This window comes from Photinus pyralis, unplaced genomic scaffold, assembly GCF_008802855.1.
Source record: "Photinus pyralis isolate 1611_PpyrPB1 unplaced genomic scaffold, Ppyr1.3 Ppyr1.4_LG1, whole genome shotgun sequence".
NCBI lineage: Eukaryota > Metazoa > Arthropoda > Insecta > Coleoptera > Lampyridae > Photinus > Photinus pyralis.
The window spans coordinates 27691244-27706553 of NW_022170249.1; the positions used below are offsets into that span (position 1 = coordinate 27691244).

Here is a 15310-nt window from a genome sequence, read left to right on the forward strand (position 1 = left end):
TACATTGCAGGTTGTAAGATATTTCTATACATACATATCAAATATTTTTGCACATTCAATGCAAATAATGATGTTACCTCTCTACGTATGTACATGTATTGAAAATGATTTACGCTCGCTATTTTTATTTAAACCATGTGTAACGTCATTTACATATTCGATGAACGTAATTTTAATACGTATACAACCCGCCGTCGCGCGTAACGCCATCTACTTCAGACCCATTGCACTATTATCTGTCATTTTGAATTCAAAATTTGAAAAAGTTAATTGCAATTAATTTTAATTAAAAAACTGTATGGTAAGTTTTTTTTATTTCAATACAAAATATAACCATGTTAATTTTGTATGCCTACAATAGAAATGACTGAAACTGATAGCGACATGGATTATTGCACTCCGCTAGAAATTATAGAAACGGCAGAACATGCTACTTTAGATTTGCTCCCTACAAAGTCGCGAGAGGTGAGAAGTAAGAACGAATAGGTTATAAGTTATCCTAAAAACTAGAGTGGCATGACACCGACACGTGAGGACAAGAAAGCAGAAGTTCTCAAACTAGTAGTGAAATTGTGAACTGAATCTAAACTCGAATATAATTTAAAGTAAAGAGGGTTGGAGAAAAAATTTTATGTTTTATTCGTACAAAAAATGCGTTTTCGGGACTCGGAAGGTTGCTGGACTCCGCTAACGCGTCGTCCAGCAACTATCTTTCTCGTCCCGAAAACTGACATTTTTTGTACTAATGAAACAAATAACTATTTTATTTGATGTTTTTAGTTGTGACCATGGTTAGAAAGTATAAAACCAAAACGGATCGTTGCCTGATCGACGAAAAGGTAGTCAAAAAGGCAGTTGAGGATGTAGTAAAGCATAATATGTCAATCAGGTCTTCTGCAGCAAAACATAATTTGAAAAAGTCGATGCTATCTAAACGGGTGAAAATTGGAAGAGATTACATTCAGGATTCCGATGAAGGTAGTGGTGATGTTCGTGATAATGGAAGGAAATATGCAACGCGGCAAATCTTTACCATAGTCGAAGAAAAAATGCTGTGTAAATATGTAATGAAATGTTCAGATATTCAATATGGATTAACGTACATTCAGGTGCGTAAACTTGCTTTCCAATATGCAGTAAAATTAGAAAAAACAATGCCCGAGTCGTGGAAAAATGTTAAACAAGCTGGTGTTGACTGGATGTACAGTTTTATGAACAGACACCCTAATTTGTCTTTACGGAAAGCTGAAAATACATCGTTATCAAGGGCTACCGCGTTTAATAAGCACAACGTCGGCACGTTTTTTAAGAACTATTTAACAGTGATCAACAAATATCATTTTCGTCCAGAAAGGATTCTAAACCTCGATGAAACTGGGATAACCACCGTCTTGCAGGCACCAAAAGTCATTGCTACCAAAGGTAAGAAGCAGGTTGGTCAAATAGTGTCGGCGGAAAGAGGGCAACTTGTTACATTTGTCGGCATAATATCAACTATTGGAAATACAGTCCCCCCGGCTTTTATATTCCCAAGAGTCCACTACAAGGATCATTTCGTTGCTGGTGGTCCTATAGGCTGTTTGGGAATGGCAACCAAGTCAGGATAGATGACGGCTGTACTATTTATTGAATTGTTGAAGCATATCAAGACACACACTTTATGCAGTAAGGAAAATCGCATGTGTCTATAGACGCTATACTATTTGCTCGAGAGAATGGTATGGTGTTATTGTCCTTCCCCCCCTCACTGCTCCCACCGTCTTCAACCATTGGACGTAGGAGTATTCGGACCCTTTAAAGCTAAACTTCGTGTTGCCTTCAACGACTTCATGGCAATGAACCCTGCAAAAACTATATCAATCTATGATATACCTGCTCTGGTTAACAAAGTATTTACACATGCTTTTTCTCCCCAAAATATCCTAAACTCATTTAAAAAACCAGGAATTTGGCCCATTAATGAACTTGCCTTCTCAGAAGACGACTTTGCTAGTTCATATGTTACTGATAGGTAGTGTTGTAAAATTCCCGTAATTTATTTATTGTTGCGAATATTCGGGAATTTTTGAGAATATTTGAGAATTTTGGAGAATTTATGGTAATATTCATTTTTTACAAAATATACCATATTCTATAGTAATTACAATATACCTAAGAGTGAATCAATCTTTTAGTAATGTTATGTTTTTTAAAAACCAAAAAATGCATCCGATTTTTATATTGTTTATTTAAGATATATAGGTAATACAAACAAAAACAATATATAAAAGTGAAAAACTTAAAAAAACTCCACAAAACTCTAAAACTAAAACATTCATTCTAAGAAAATAGAATTTTTCATTTTCATTTTTGCTTAGAATCCGAATCATCTAGATCAGAAAACTCTTCAGCACCAATACTAGAATTTGAATCATGAATAGAAATTTCACATTCATTTTCAGAATCTGATTCCGAATCAGAATCGGACTCTAATGGAACTGTTGGAATAGACTTTGAAGTATTTCTTTCTTCTTCTTTGGAAGTTGAAGGTTCATTGACTAGGCTAATAGTTGGTGCTGATTTTTCTCCAAGTAATAATACATTTGGAATAGGATTGTCATAAACATAATTAAAATTATAACTGGTTTCTCCGTCTAACAACTTCGAGTTATGAGAGACATAAAGCAGTTTTCCAGCTCTCTCGGAAGTCAGCAAGTTCCTTCTTTTACAGTGCAAAACCGAGTATGTGCTAAATGACCTTTCGGTTGCTGCAGAAGACGGCGAGAGTCCTATAATAGCGACCGCCAAATCCTTTAGATTTGTTTTGTTGCATATGCCTTACTATCAGTATTTGATGCGACTTGCCACACAAAGTCCACACTCCACATGTCCGATTTTGCTAGATAATTAGTTAATTCCACGCAAATAGTTTGTTTGTGCTGTTGAAACTGCGGATGGTTAGATAATGTTGAATCTATGAACTGCATTGCAGTTACATGTTGCTCATTGCTCAACTCTTGTCCACAGTAATGTGGATCAAGTAAATAGGCAGACAAATGTATAGGCTTTAACATCATACATTTTCGCTTTTCAAATAATGTAATTAACTCCTTTTCTTCAGAAGAAGAAACTGGTAATGCTTTTACATTCGTTTTTATGCATGCATCTATTTCAGCCACCGCCACATAAACTTGTGACATCTTAGCAGAATCTCCTTCCAGTAAAGTAATCCATTTTACAATGGGTTCTAATATACTTTTAATTTTCTCCAACCTAATCCAGAAAACATCGTTGTCCAGAATATGATGCCTAGTAGTTTTTGACAACTTGATTCCTTCACCGTCCTGGCTTATTACAAGAAGTTGCAGAGCTTGTTTAGTAATTAAGAGGCTATTCAAACAATATAAGATGGATCCCCATCTTGTTTTCACAGGCAATTTTAAACTAGTTACTTTACCATACTTTTCAATTTGAATTTTATTGAAAGTTGCCTGATTTATATGCGACCCCCTTATTTCATTAATAAGTGCTCGACATGAAGACTCCACATTCTTTAAAGACTATAGCTTCATGATATCTTCCACTAAGAGATTGAGGGTGTGGGCCGCGCAGGAATATCCAGTTACGTACGGATATTTCGTAGTCACAATTTTTTTTGCCTTCTCCATGGCAGTGGCATTGTCAGAAACAACAGCGAAAATTTTTTCCTCACCGACTTCCGCAATACATTTCAATAATTCTTCGGCTATGTACTCTCCCGTGTGACGTTCCGCGCCAGTTGTCATTGTTTTAAAGAGAACCGGTTTTGGTGTTGTAACAATAAAGTTTATTACGGCCTCATTTCTAAAATTTCATAATTGTTGTTAATTTATGGTGGTTTAAAAACGAAATGTTTACAAACCTAATATTTGACCATCCGTCGCACTGAATCGCAACTGTAGAGGCTTGTTTAATTTTTGCATATACATCAAATTTTATAGATTCGTACTCGTCATTCAGAAGTTTATTTGATATCTGATATCTGGATGGCATTTGGTAGGATGGTCGTATAGACTTGAAGAAATTTTGCCAGTAAAAATTTTCTACCATACGAAGTGGACAGCCAGAACAGTAAATTGCTTTTGCTAGTTTTCTATCTAGTTGTTTCTTGGTATTGTCATCGATAGAATCAACAAAATTCCTTAAAATACTACTTTCTGTGGTTACAGACGACCCAGAATAAGATCTATCTGAACTTGCATCAATTTCTGAAATTGTTTAATAATATTGCGTCATCTCATACCCGCAATCGCGTAAAGTTGATTAAACTCACCTGTGGAATGCGATGCCCTTGATGACGAGCGCGAATATTGCAATTCAAACGACTTCTTAATGTGCGGGGGGCATTTGGCACATTTTTTCAAATGAGATTGCATTCGTGTGGCATTTTTTGTATACGACATACCACAAAATATACACAAAAAATTACTTTTACCATTTCTGTCAACCTCTTTGAAATATGACCATATACGGCCTTTGTATTTCGGCATTTCAGTTACAAGTTGTCTCAATTCACAAAGTACCTAAACTAATCCGCTCCGCACTACTAAAAGTGCACTACTGTTCACCAGTTCACCTTACAGATACTAGCACTGAATGCACGTGTTCGCGTAACCTCGTGAAATCGCGAAATCAGCTGCAAGTATAAAATGGAAGTTTCCGAAGAATGTTCTTGTAAAGTTCTCGAGAATTTACGGGAAATATTCGCTGCTTAAATTTCCTGTGTGCGAATATTCGTTCTTAGCAATGCGAATATTCTCGAATATTTCCGGAAATATTTCAAAATTCGCTTGGAAATATTCGCGCCTCACAACACTACTGATAGGCCAATAATCGCAAACAAAGAGCAAGAAGATACCGAAGAACCTAATCAACCTAGTGCGTCTACAGTAGCGTCTACATCAGCAGAATTTATAGATATAGATAATTCTTTGCCCTCTACGAGTTCTATTATTTCTCCCGAATCTGTTAGACCTTTTCCGAAAGCACCACCACGGCTCAATACATTTGGTAATTCAAGAAGAGGAAAGTCTAGAATATATACAGACAGTGCCGAGAAAGACAGAGTTTTAGAAAAAGCCATGGAGAAAAGTCGAAAAATAAATATCAAGAAACGAAGGCCAACTGTGAAGAGGTCATTAACAGATCAGTGTATAATGAAACATAAGTCTGAAGAATCGACATCTGATTCTAGTTTTTCAGTGCAAGACTCAGTTCAGATGAACGAATGACTGATGATGATGTTGTGACACCAGAAAATGATGGAATTTTAAAAACCAACGATTTTGTGTTGGTGGAATTTTGCACTAAAAAAACGAAGGTTTATTTTGTTGGAGTTATAGAGACAGTGGATAATGATGAATTTGAAATAAACTTTCTTAAGCGAAAAGAAGACACTTGGAAATTTTATTATCCCAAGATACCAGACAAATCCTCAGTCGCAAGGTCTGATGTAGTGTTAAAGTTACCTGCTCCTTCTTATATTGGGGGCACCATAAGAACGGCAGTGTCCTTAACATTTTCTATTGACATCTCAAAATATAATGTAAAATGATGTTTTTGTATTTTTAAGTTTTTTTACACATGTATACTAAAATAAAACCTTTTGAAACTTAATGTAACGAGTCTAATAGTATCACGTCTAATTTAAAATACATGTCCACATCTACCCCAATATATGTCCACATGTACCCCAGCATGGGGCACATGTGGACAAATCACAAAAAACTTTCAAAATTTATTTGTGAGCTTATGTTTGGTTATAATGGTGTTATCTACGGCGCAATTATCGACGTAATAGTGTTAAAAAAAAGGAAAAAAAAAGAAAATTAAAAAAAACTAAAAGTTGTGTTAAATATGGCCAATTAAAAAAAAGTGTCCACATGTGCCCCACTCTCCCCTATATGTAATCATAGGTGCATAAAATTTGCATTATTAAATAAATGATACTAATAGAATAACTGGCACAACTTATACCTATTAATAATTTGAAAACAAGAAACGATTCTGAAAACTACAATTTAAAAAAAATGACAATTTTCTCTATTTAGGCATTTAGGTAGATATGATCTTCTTTTTGGCAACACTCCTCCGTTTCTCATTTCTTCCGCACGTATTACACCGACTATCGTACATCGTGTAACCATCCATGACAATCAATGCACTGGATCCAGTCAGCATTGTTCTTAGTAACCAAATAATTTTCCAGGCATTCTATGCAATCTACATTGTCATCTGTGTTTTGGTTGGCATGTTTGGTGGATGTTGATACTGTTCGTTTTGAATGATCCGCTTCTCCTTTTTCGTCTTTTTTCGGTTTTGTCTTTTTTGTACATTTTGTCTTTTTTGTTCCTTCTTTGCAATTGTCTTTTTGTTCCCCATTTTTGCAATTTTTCTTTTTGTTCAGAAATTCTTCTGACGTTAACACTTCAGCCGATTGTTTCCTTTTATTAAATTTGCGTTGAGGAATAGATGGAATTGGTGCAATTTGATCCAGAAACTTTAATGGAGTTATAATTTCATCGGTATTAAGTTCAGAAATGGGAGATTGATTTTCTTTATTACGTTCGGCAACAAGTGATTGTATTTCGACAACTTGAGTGGCAGGTTTTTGTATTTCATTAGATGCATTAGCTGCTAAGTTGGCTGTAGTATAGGGAGATAGAATATAGTTTTCTGGATCATCAAAAAAGTTCTCTGGTAAGGTTTCCAGATCAACTAATTGGGCTATTTCAGAAGTTTCATTCTCCAAGTTAAGACTGACCTCTGCGTTTATTTCTGGAGCTGGTTGTCTCGATTCGCTAGCAATATTGTCAACTGTTAACTCTAAAGTCGTGTCATTTTGAAGTTCTTGAAGACTGTAATTTCTTGCCACGTCCGACATTTGAAAGAAATGGTCCGGAATAGCATTTGGGTTAAATGGATATATTCCGGTTGCCGTAAATCCAGACACCCCATTCGCAACTGTACTTGCTTTTTTCCATGCTTCTCCGATCAGTTTCCCTGTATTCATTCTATCTATTTTTTTCTCCTTATTATGGAACATAAAATCTTGAGCAGCCTCTTTGAAATAATCCTTAAGTGGCTTAAAAAACGACCTATCAAGAGGCTGCAAAGCTTGGGTAGTGCGACTTGGCAGACAAATAACAACTACATCATTCTGATCTGCTAACTCCAGCATTTCTACTGAGCAATGCGATGTATGACCATCCAGAATTAAAAGAGACTTTCCAGGCCCTTTCCTGGGTAAGAAATGTTCGTTAATTCATCTCAAAAAGAGATCCGAATTTATATAGGAAGATTGCTTGTTCATATAAATATCTGAGGCAGGAGGTAAACCCACTAAATGCTCCGGTTTTTTGCGACTACCTTTCATAATCAGTACTGGAGGTACGAACGTACCTACAGCATTATTGCAAGCAATAACTGTAATATTTTCACCTTTTTCAGCGGATGTCAGCACATGAACATCTTTGCTTCCTTTAGTGGCAAGAACCTTTCCAGGTTTGTTATTAAGCTGTATGTCCGATTCATCCATGTTCTATAAGAAGGTTTATCCATCAGATCATTTTTTTCTAAAGTTTCTTTTAATAAGTCAAAGAAACTGCTAACCTCTTCGCGACACATTCCTTTGGCTCGTGCCAATGATAATCCTTCGGACTGCCTTACTGATAATTCGGGATTTCTTTCCAAAAAGGAATATAACCAGTGTGGTCCAGCTGCCGTTTTATTTTCCTTTGACTTTTCACTTAGCAGACCCTTTTGTTTTCCCAACTTTTTCGCAAATTCAAAAGCGAGCTGTCTAGTTGTAAGAGGAGATGGAGCAAACCCAGCTTGTTCTAATCTTTTAATATGTGCAACTAATTTTTTTATTCACAATCATATATGTAATATGTCAATTGCCAACTATTTTGAAGTTTGGAAGTGAGCAATTGTTTGACATCTTTTGCGAACCCCTTTTGAGGTCGGCAAAGTACTTCGCAACCTGCACGCCAATGCCGACTTGATTTCAGTATTAAGCTCACGCTGGTGTTTTGTGATTGCGATTGATTTTCAAATAGATTGCTCTTGAGGTAGTCTCCATTCGTACTTCTGCGTTTATTTGGATGACAATTTAAATAAAACGACAACAAACTATTTATTTTGATAATAACTATACACATTTTACTGAACGCATAAATTCAAGTTTAGCAACTAATTCGCTCAATGTTTTTCATTGTCGTTGGTGGAATTAGAGTAATGAAAAAACCTTTCACTATTCACGTGTTTCCTTAAATTTATATATTGTTTAACAATGTCGATCCAACTAGCATTCATGATTACAAATGCTCGAGATTTGTATGTTTTAGTATCAGGTATGGCAACAACGATCTTATCAGAAATGCTAATATCGGATATTTTCAGCTTAAACAATTCATCGCTTCTACAGGCACCAGAAACGCCAATGATTAATGCAACCTAAAATATTATACGCATAGAAGTAAAAATGCAAGATATTAACCGTCAGTTATGCTTACCTTCTGGGCCAGGAAGTCATTTGCAGCATTTTTTAAAAAGTCATCGATATTTTGTGTTGTAAAAACACATGACTTTTTTGGGACATAGCCAACATTTTTCCTTTTCAAGTATGCTATCAATTTAGCGAACTTCGAGATGTCAACTTGATGTTTAATGTTAAGAGTACTTTTCAACATGGAATATGTTGACCATAATGTACTACTGTCGGCGCAAAAAGTATGTGCACCCGAGTTTAAAGATTAATAAAAAAATAACCAGTTGACCTATTTTAATGGGAGGGGTATCAAATTAAAGCTCGTTTAATTTTGCGTTGATTAGGCCTAAAGGATATTTTTTCCATAAAATTTAACTACATTTAGAACGCATAAAGTGCAAAAAATGCCCCTTTTTTGTGATATTTCTCGTTACGGTCAAGTTTGGAGTCGAATAAAACGAAAACCACCCCATGAAATCGCTTCCAATTTTAGTATGCTATACATTGAACCTTTTTAAATAAGTAGTTAAAATTTTAGTACGAGAGTAGAGGCTAGAGCCATTTATGTAAGTTCCGATTTTATCAGAAACGGGAGGTCGCACGAACATCGATATCAGCGGCTTATTGTCAATAAAACAATAGATGTACTTTTAAAACTATAATTTGATTAAGTTTGTCATAAACATTTTTTTATTTTATGGAGTTTTTCGCTTTGCATGTCGCGTGTATCGAGATGCATGTGAAGGATGCGCGCGAACTCCCAGTCCATTAGAATGTTTATTTTATTGTAATTTCCACTGCCCATGTATATAATTATAAATTGATTGTAAGACCATTATAATTTGTGAAAAATGTTTATTACTTATGTATAATTAAACTTTCTTATATAATTAATGTTTTACTCTCCTTTCTCAAAACATTTTGCCTGGTATTTTCAAATTTTTGTTAATAACATTTTTTTGGCATTGAGCCTTGTGAAAAATGATGGCCTACTTTCGTATAAGAAAGATGCATGGGTGAGTAACATTCTAATGGACTGGGAGTTCGCGCGCATCCTTCACATGCATCTCGATACACGCGACATGCAAAGCGAAAAACTCCAAAAAATAAAAAAATGTTTATGACAAACTTAATCAAATTATAGTTTTAAAAGTACATCTATTGTTTTATTGACAATAAGTCGCTGATATCGATGTACTTTAAAAGTTCGTGCGACCTCCCGTTTCTGATAAAATCGGAACTTACATAAATGGCTCTAGCCTCTACAAAAATTCGATTTTCGTACTAAAATTTCAACTACTTATTTAGAAAGGTTCAATGCATAGCATACTAAAATTTGAAGCGTTCATGGGGTGGTTTTCGTTTTATTCGACTCCAAACTTGACCATAACGAGAAATATCACAAAAAAGGGATATTTTTTGCACTTTATGCGTTCTAAATGTAGTTAAATTTTATGGAAACAATATCCTTTAGGCCTAATCAACGCACAATTAAACGAGCTTTAATTTGATACCCCTCCCATTAAAATAGGTCAACTGGTTATTTTTTTATTAATCTTTAAACTCGGGTGCACATACTTTTTGCGCCGACAGTAGGTTTTTTACTTTCCCCAACTTCACTAAAGTAAGCCAATACCACGTTTTCGGAATAAAAATTCTTTGCTCCTTTTTGAGCGCACAAATTCTTGTAACTGACATATGTTTTTTCATATCGGGACTTACTCTTTATCGGCAACAAATTACTTGACAATTTTGCGGCAGCCGCTCTAAGTTCAGGTGGGGTGCTTTCCAAAACACTACAATCACTATCTGATGACATTTTTATTTAAAATAATGCACCGCCTGCACAAAAGGGAACTGAAAATGTCAACAGTTTTTCAATTTTTTATATGCAAAGCCTACCATTAAAATTATGGAAGAAGTGAAGTGTATCCTAATCCAATTAAATATGGAATTTGTTATATTACAAGGTAGATTGTGAATAAAATAGTATACATACACTCGGTGGACGTTTTTCATTCCAGTCTTGCGCCTGTTGTTGACCTCGACGCTTCGCGTCTCGGTCAACAATCTGGCGCTCGACAGTAATGAAACACTTCCCACCTCGGTATGTAATATACTATTTCATTTGCAAATCCAAGTATTGGTGGTTTTCCCAATGACTTTTTCGTCGTATCTCCACTTTTCAGTCGTCTTCTGAGGGTGCGCGATGGAATATTGTAGTATCGACTGGCTTGATTGACCCCCATAGCTCCATTTTTTGCCATTATCATCGCATTGGTGAGATCTTCCTCACTCCATGTTGCTCTGGGGACAACATTTGGTTTTCTCGTGTATTTTCTGGGCATCCTGGAATAAATTTTATATTAGGTACCTATGTGCAAATTGTTACGTATGTGGTTTGAGTAAGAGTGGTTTAATAATAAAGCCATTTTGAGATGCTCTATATAATTATGGATGAATATACAAATGGACTACTTGACACGATACATATTACGTTGGGCCTAGGCCAAGGACGTCTGGTACAGTCGTAGCTTCGGAGGTGGCTCACGCCACGCTGTCATATATCACACCTTCCTATTGAGTTAAGACTACTTTACAAATTCATTAAGATAAGAAGGTTTCTGAATGTGTCTTCCAGATCGGGTCACATTTTGTTGAGGCTCGTTATTTATTTCAAGACTTTTGTCATTACCACTTTCCGAGATCAGATCTGGATTTACATCATCGTCACTAACTACATTTTCATTTACATTGTCTGACATGTACATAAGTGCATTGGGCGAAGTACGAATGTGCTTTGAATTTCTAATAACAAGTTTGTTGTGCTGATTTTGGACCATGTACGATCTTGGATTGGTTGTAGGAGTAATTATTTTTGCAGGCTCCCATAACTTGGTTAAAGGATTTTGTAAAGCAACATTTTGATCCTTTTGAAATAGCGGCCGTTCACTTGCCTTTTTATCATAATTCAATTTAATTTGTACATTTCTATCGCTCAACTTACTGTAAGCATCTTCGTACACCACCTTTGGTTTTAACAGTTCTTGTTTAATCGGTAAGTTAGTATTTAATAGTCTACTCATCAGAATTTGTGATGGACTATAATCTACCCCCGCCACAGGTGTTGCTCTATAATCTAACAGTGCTTCGTTAATTTCATTGACATTATTACATTTTTTAATTATCAATTTAGCAATACCTACTCCCCTTTCTGCCAAACCATTACTTTTAGCATAGTATAGACTGGAGAACTGGAGCTGTATATTATGTGTATTACAAAATGTTCTAAATTGACTACTGTTAAATGGAACATTGTCACAAATGATTTGTTTCGGCATTCCATGTGTTGCGAACACAGGAAAAAGCCTGCTTACAATTTCCGTAATAGTTTTGTTATTTAACGGTAGTATTTCTAACCATTTTGATAAATAGTCAACTACTATTAAATAATTCCTTTTTGCATATTCTGCTATGTCAATTCCAATTTTATGAAAAGGATACTTTGGAATTTCATGTTGCAGCAAAGGTTCATTGTTACACGATTTTTGATAATGTTCGCACAGACGACATTTTTTAACAAAATGCTCTATGTCTTGACTTATTGAAGGCCAATAATACGTTTTTCTAAGCCGCTGCTTACACTTTACTATACCTAAGTGAGCTTTTCCATGAGCAAGTGATAATAAGTAATTTTGTAAACTAATTGGTACAACTATTTTTTGATCACACATTAAGATATCGTCATTAACATACAATTCTTCACGGATTTTGTAAAATCTTAACAAACTATTACTAGATATCTTTTTGTTAAATTTACTCCAATTTTGGTTAATATTCTCAATAACTTGCGTGAGAGTCAAATCACGTTTTGTCTCTTCTGCAATTTTCATTAAATTTTTATCCGGAATGGATAGAAATTCGCTTAAAGTCAAACTATGAACAATGTCACTCATATCAGGATCATCATTAACATTTTCTGTTATGAATGATCGTGAAAGATGATCTGCCAACACCATTTGTGCACCTGGCAAGTATTTTACAGTAAATTGATACTTAAGTACTTTTAATTTCAATCTCTGAATACGATTGGTACTTTTATGAATACATTTACTGAATATGCTAATCAACGGTTTATGATCAGTTTCAATTAATACATTGTGACCATACACCAGTTGATGAAATCGATTTAATGCGAACACAATTGCAAGCAACTCTTTCTCTAGAACAGAATAATTCTTTTCACTATTATTTAAGGATCTAGACGCGAATGCGACTGGTCTTTTGTTTTGCAACAAGGCACAACCAATTCCATGATTACTCGCATCAGTTTGAATTACTATATTTTCTTTTGGATTAAAATGCTTTAAAGTCGTGATATTAATTAATTTTAATTTTATTTGTTCTACTGCTGTTTGTTGCCTGTTGGTCCACTGCCAATCTTGGTTAGTTCTTAACAATAACCTTAATGAATTCGTTAATTCAGATAATTTTGGTATAAAAGAGTGGAAATAATTGACTAATCCTAAAAATCTCTGAAGCTCTTTTTTATTAACTGGATTAGGCATCTTAGCAATAGCTTCTAACTGTTTGCTATCAGGACGAACACCCTGTTCATTAAATATTAAACCTAAGTACATAACTTTCCCAACTTTATACTGAATCTTAGAGTAGTTAAATTTTACATTATATTGACTCGCTTTATCCATTACTTTACTAAAGATTTTGTCATGAGTTACCTCGTCCTCTGCTGCTATTATGAGATCATCGAAGTATACCTGTACACCTTCCAAATCACCAAAAATACGTTCTAATTCCCTTTGAAATATTTCAGGGCTTGAACTTAAACCAAAAGGTAATCTGTTATATTTGTAACGACCAAACGGTGTTGCAAAGGTACATAGGTAAGATGATTCATCATCAAGAGGTATTTGATGAAACCCATCCTTCATATCTAATACACTAAAGACTTTTTTACCAGCTAAGTTTGTACGAAGCTCTTCCATTGTCGGTATTACATGATGTTCTCTCTTGATAACCTTATTTAACTGCGATGGGTTGAGGCATATTCGTATGGACCCATTTTTCTTCTCCACGATTATTATATCATTCACCCAGTCAGTTGGTCGCGTCACCTTGGATATGATGGTCTGGTCTTCTAATGTTTTTAACGCTGCTTGCAGTTTTTCCTTTATGCAGGAGGCATATCTTCGAGCTGGCTTTACAGTAGGAACTGCATTCTCCGAGAGGCAAATTTTGTAATTAAAAGGCAGCTTACCCAAACCTAAAAATACATTTTTATATTTAGTAAAAATATTGTCATTATCCAAGCTATTTGACACATTGTTAACCCGTTTTACTAAGTTCATGTCAACAGCAGTTGATAACCCTAGTATTGGCTTTGCATTAACTTTAGCAACCACAAATGAAATCGAAGTCTCGACCGAATCACTTACTTTACACGGAATTTTAACAATACCGAAAGTTTCAATTTTAGTACCACCATATGCTATTAACACAGAATTAGTCTCCTTTAGGCTAAACCTGCTAAAATAAGTCTTATAATAATTATACGGAAGAACATTAATGTCTGCTCCTGTATCAATTTTAAAGTCCACCGATAACCGATTGTCTAACATTATCGCATGTGTCCAACTTTTACTTAAAGCACCTGATTTTATACTTCGCACTGTCAATTCGTTTGTAAACCATGCCTGTTCAGGTTCATCTCGTTCATTATTAAAATCTAATTCGTTGACACCTTTTTTGTCAGCTTTTCTCCATCGCCCGACTTGTGTCGCCCTAGCCTGTTTACACCCTACTTTAAAATGGTTAAACCGACCACACTGGTTACATTTAAGCCCATAGGCAGGACAAGCACGAATTGCATGAGTCTTACCACATTTTTTACACTGATAGTTATCATTATGACCATTTTCAGAACTACCGCTATTGGTCCCTTTTTTACTATGTCCAATTTTTAATTTATTAATATTTAGTTCATTTCCTTTACCTTCACGCATTAATTTCACCTGTTGTTTGCTGACTTCAGCTGCTCGGCACAAGTTGCTAGCCTTCTCCAGATTTATGTCAGCTTCTCTCAACAGTGCTTCCTGTAGTCCTCTATCTCTAATGCCCAGTATTATTTTATCCCGCACCAGGCTCTCTTCTTGTTTTTCAAACTCACATATTTTTGCTATTTTCTTTAAATCTGTAAGAAAGTTATCGAATGACTCACCCTCCGCCTGGTTGCGGTTAAAGAATTTGTATCTGTTAAAGACGTGATTCTTTCTCGGTATGCAGTGGTCTTCGAAGCATTGTAACACTTTCCCAATATCTTTTCTGTCTTCATTCGAGAGATTAAATGTATTGAACAGCTGCAGCCCATCGTCACCGATCGTGTTTAATAACATAGCCACTTGAACTGACCCCGATTTTTTAGTATATTCGGTTGCCTCCAAAAATATTTGGAATCGTTGTTTAAATAACTTCCAGTTCTCTGCGACGTCTTCGCTTAGATTCAATGATGATGGGGGCTTGAAATTTTCCATGTTCACCTTAGTAAAGAAACGTGTTATAACTTTTACTACTATTTTACACCTGACACCATGTTACGTATGTGGTTTGAGTAAGAGTGGTTTAATAATAAAGCCATTTTGAGATGCTCTATATAATTATGGATGAATATACAAATGGACTACTTGACACGATACATATTACGTTGGGCCTAGGCCAAGGACGTCTGGTACAGTCGTAGCTTCGGAGGTGGCTCACGCCACGCTGTCATATATCACACAAATA

General features: G+C 35.3%; 2 protein-coding genes across 3 annotated transcripts; one reads left to right on the forward strand and one right to left on the reverse strand.

Moving 5' to 3' along the window:
• The first annotated feature begins 788 nt into the window (after positions 1-788).
• Positions 789-1607, forward strand: LOC116159263. The gene has a single exon (XM_031472220.1). It carries the CDS (start codon positions 789-791, stop codon positions 1605-1607), a length of 819 nt encoding a protein of 272 aa, XP_031328080.1.
• Positions 1608-13593: 11986 nt separating this feature from the next.
• Positions 13594-15138, reverse strand: LOC116158601. Of its 2 annotated transcripts, none has more exons than XM_031471413.1 (2): positions 14542-15138; positions 13594-13793 (listed from the first exon to the last, which is right to left on the reverse strand). In XM_031471413.1, exons 1-2 carry the CDS (start codon positions 15058-15060, stop codon positions 13731-13733), a joined length of 582 nt encoding a protein of 193 aa, XP_031327273.1. In that variant the 5' UTR covers positions 15061-15138; the 3' UTR covers positions 13594-13730. The 2 variants fall into 2 exon arrangements, with proteins under 2 accessions (XP_031327273.1, XP_031327272.1); XM_031471412.1 differs by having other exon boundaries at positions 13966-15137.
• Between the last annotated feature and the right edge of the window lie 172 nt (positions 15139-15310).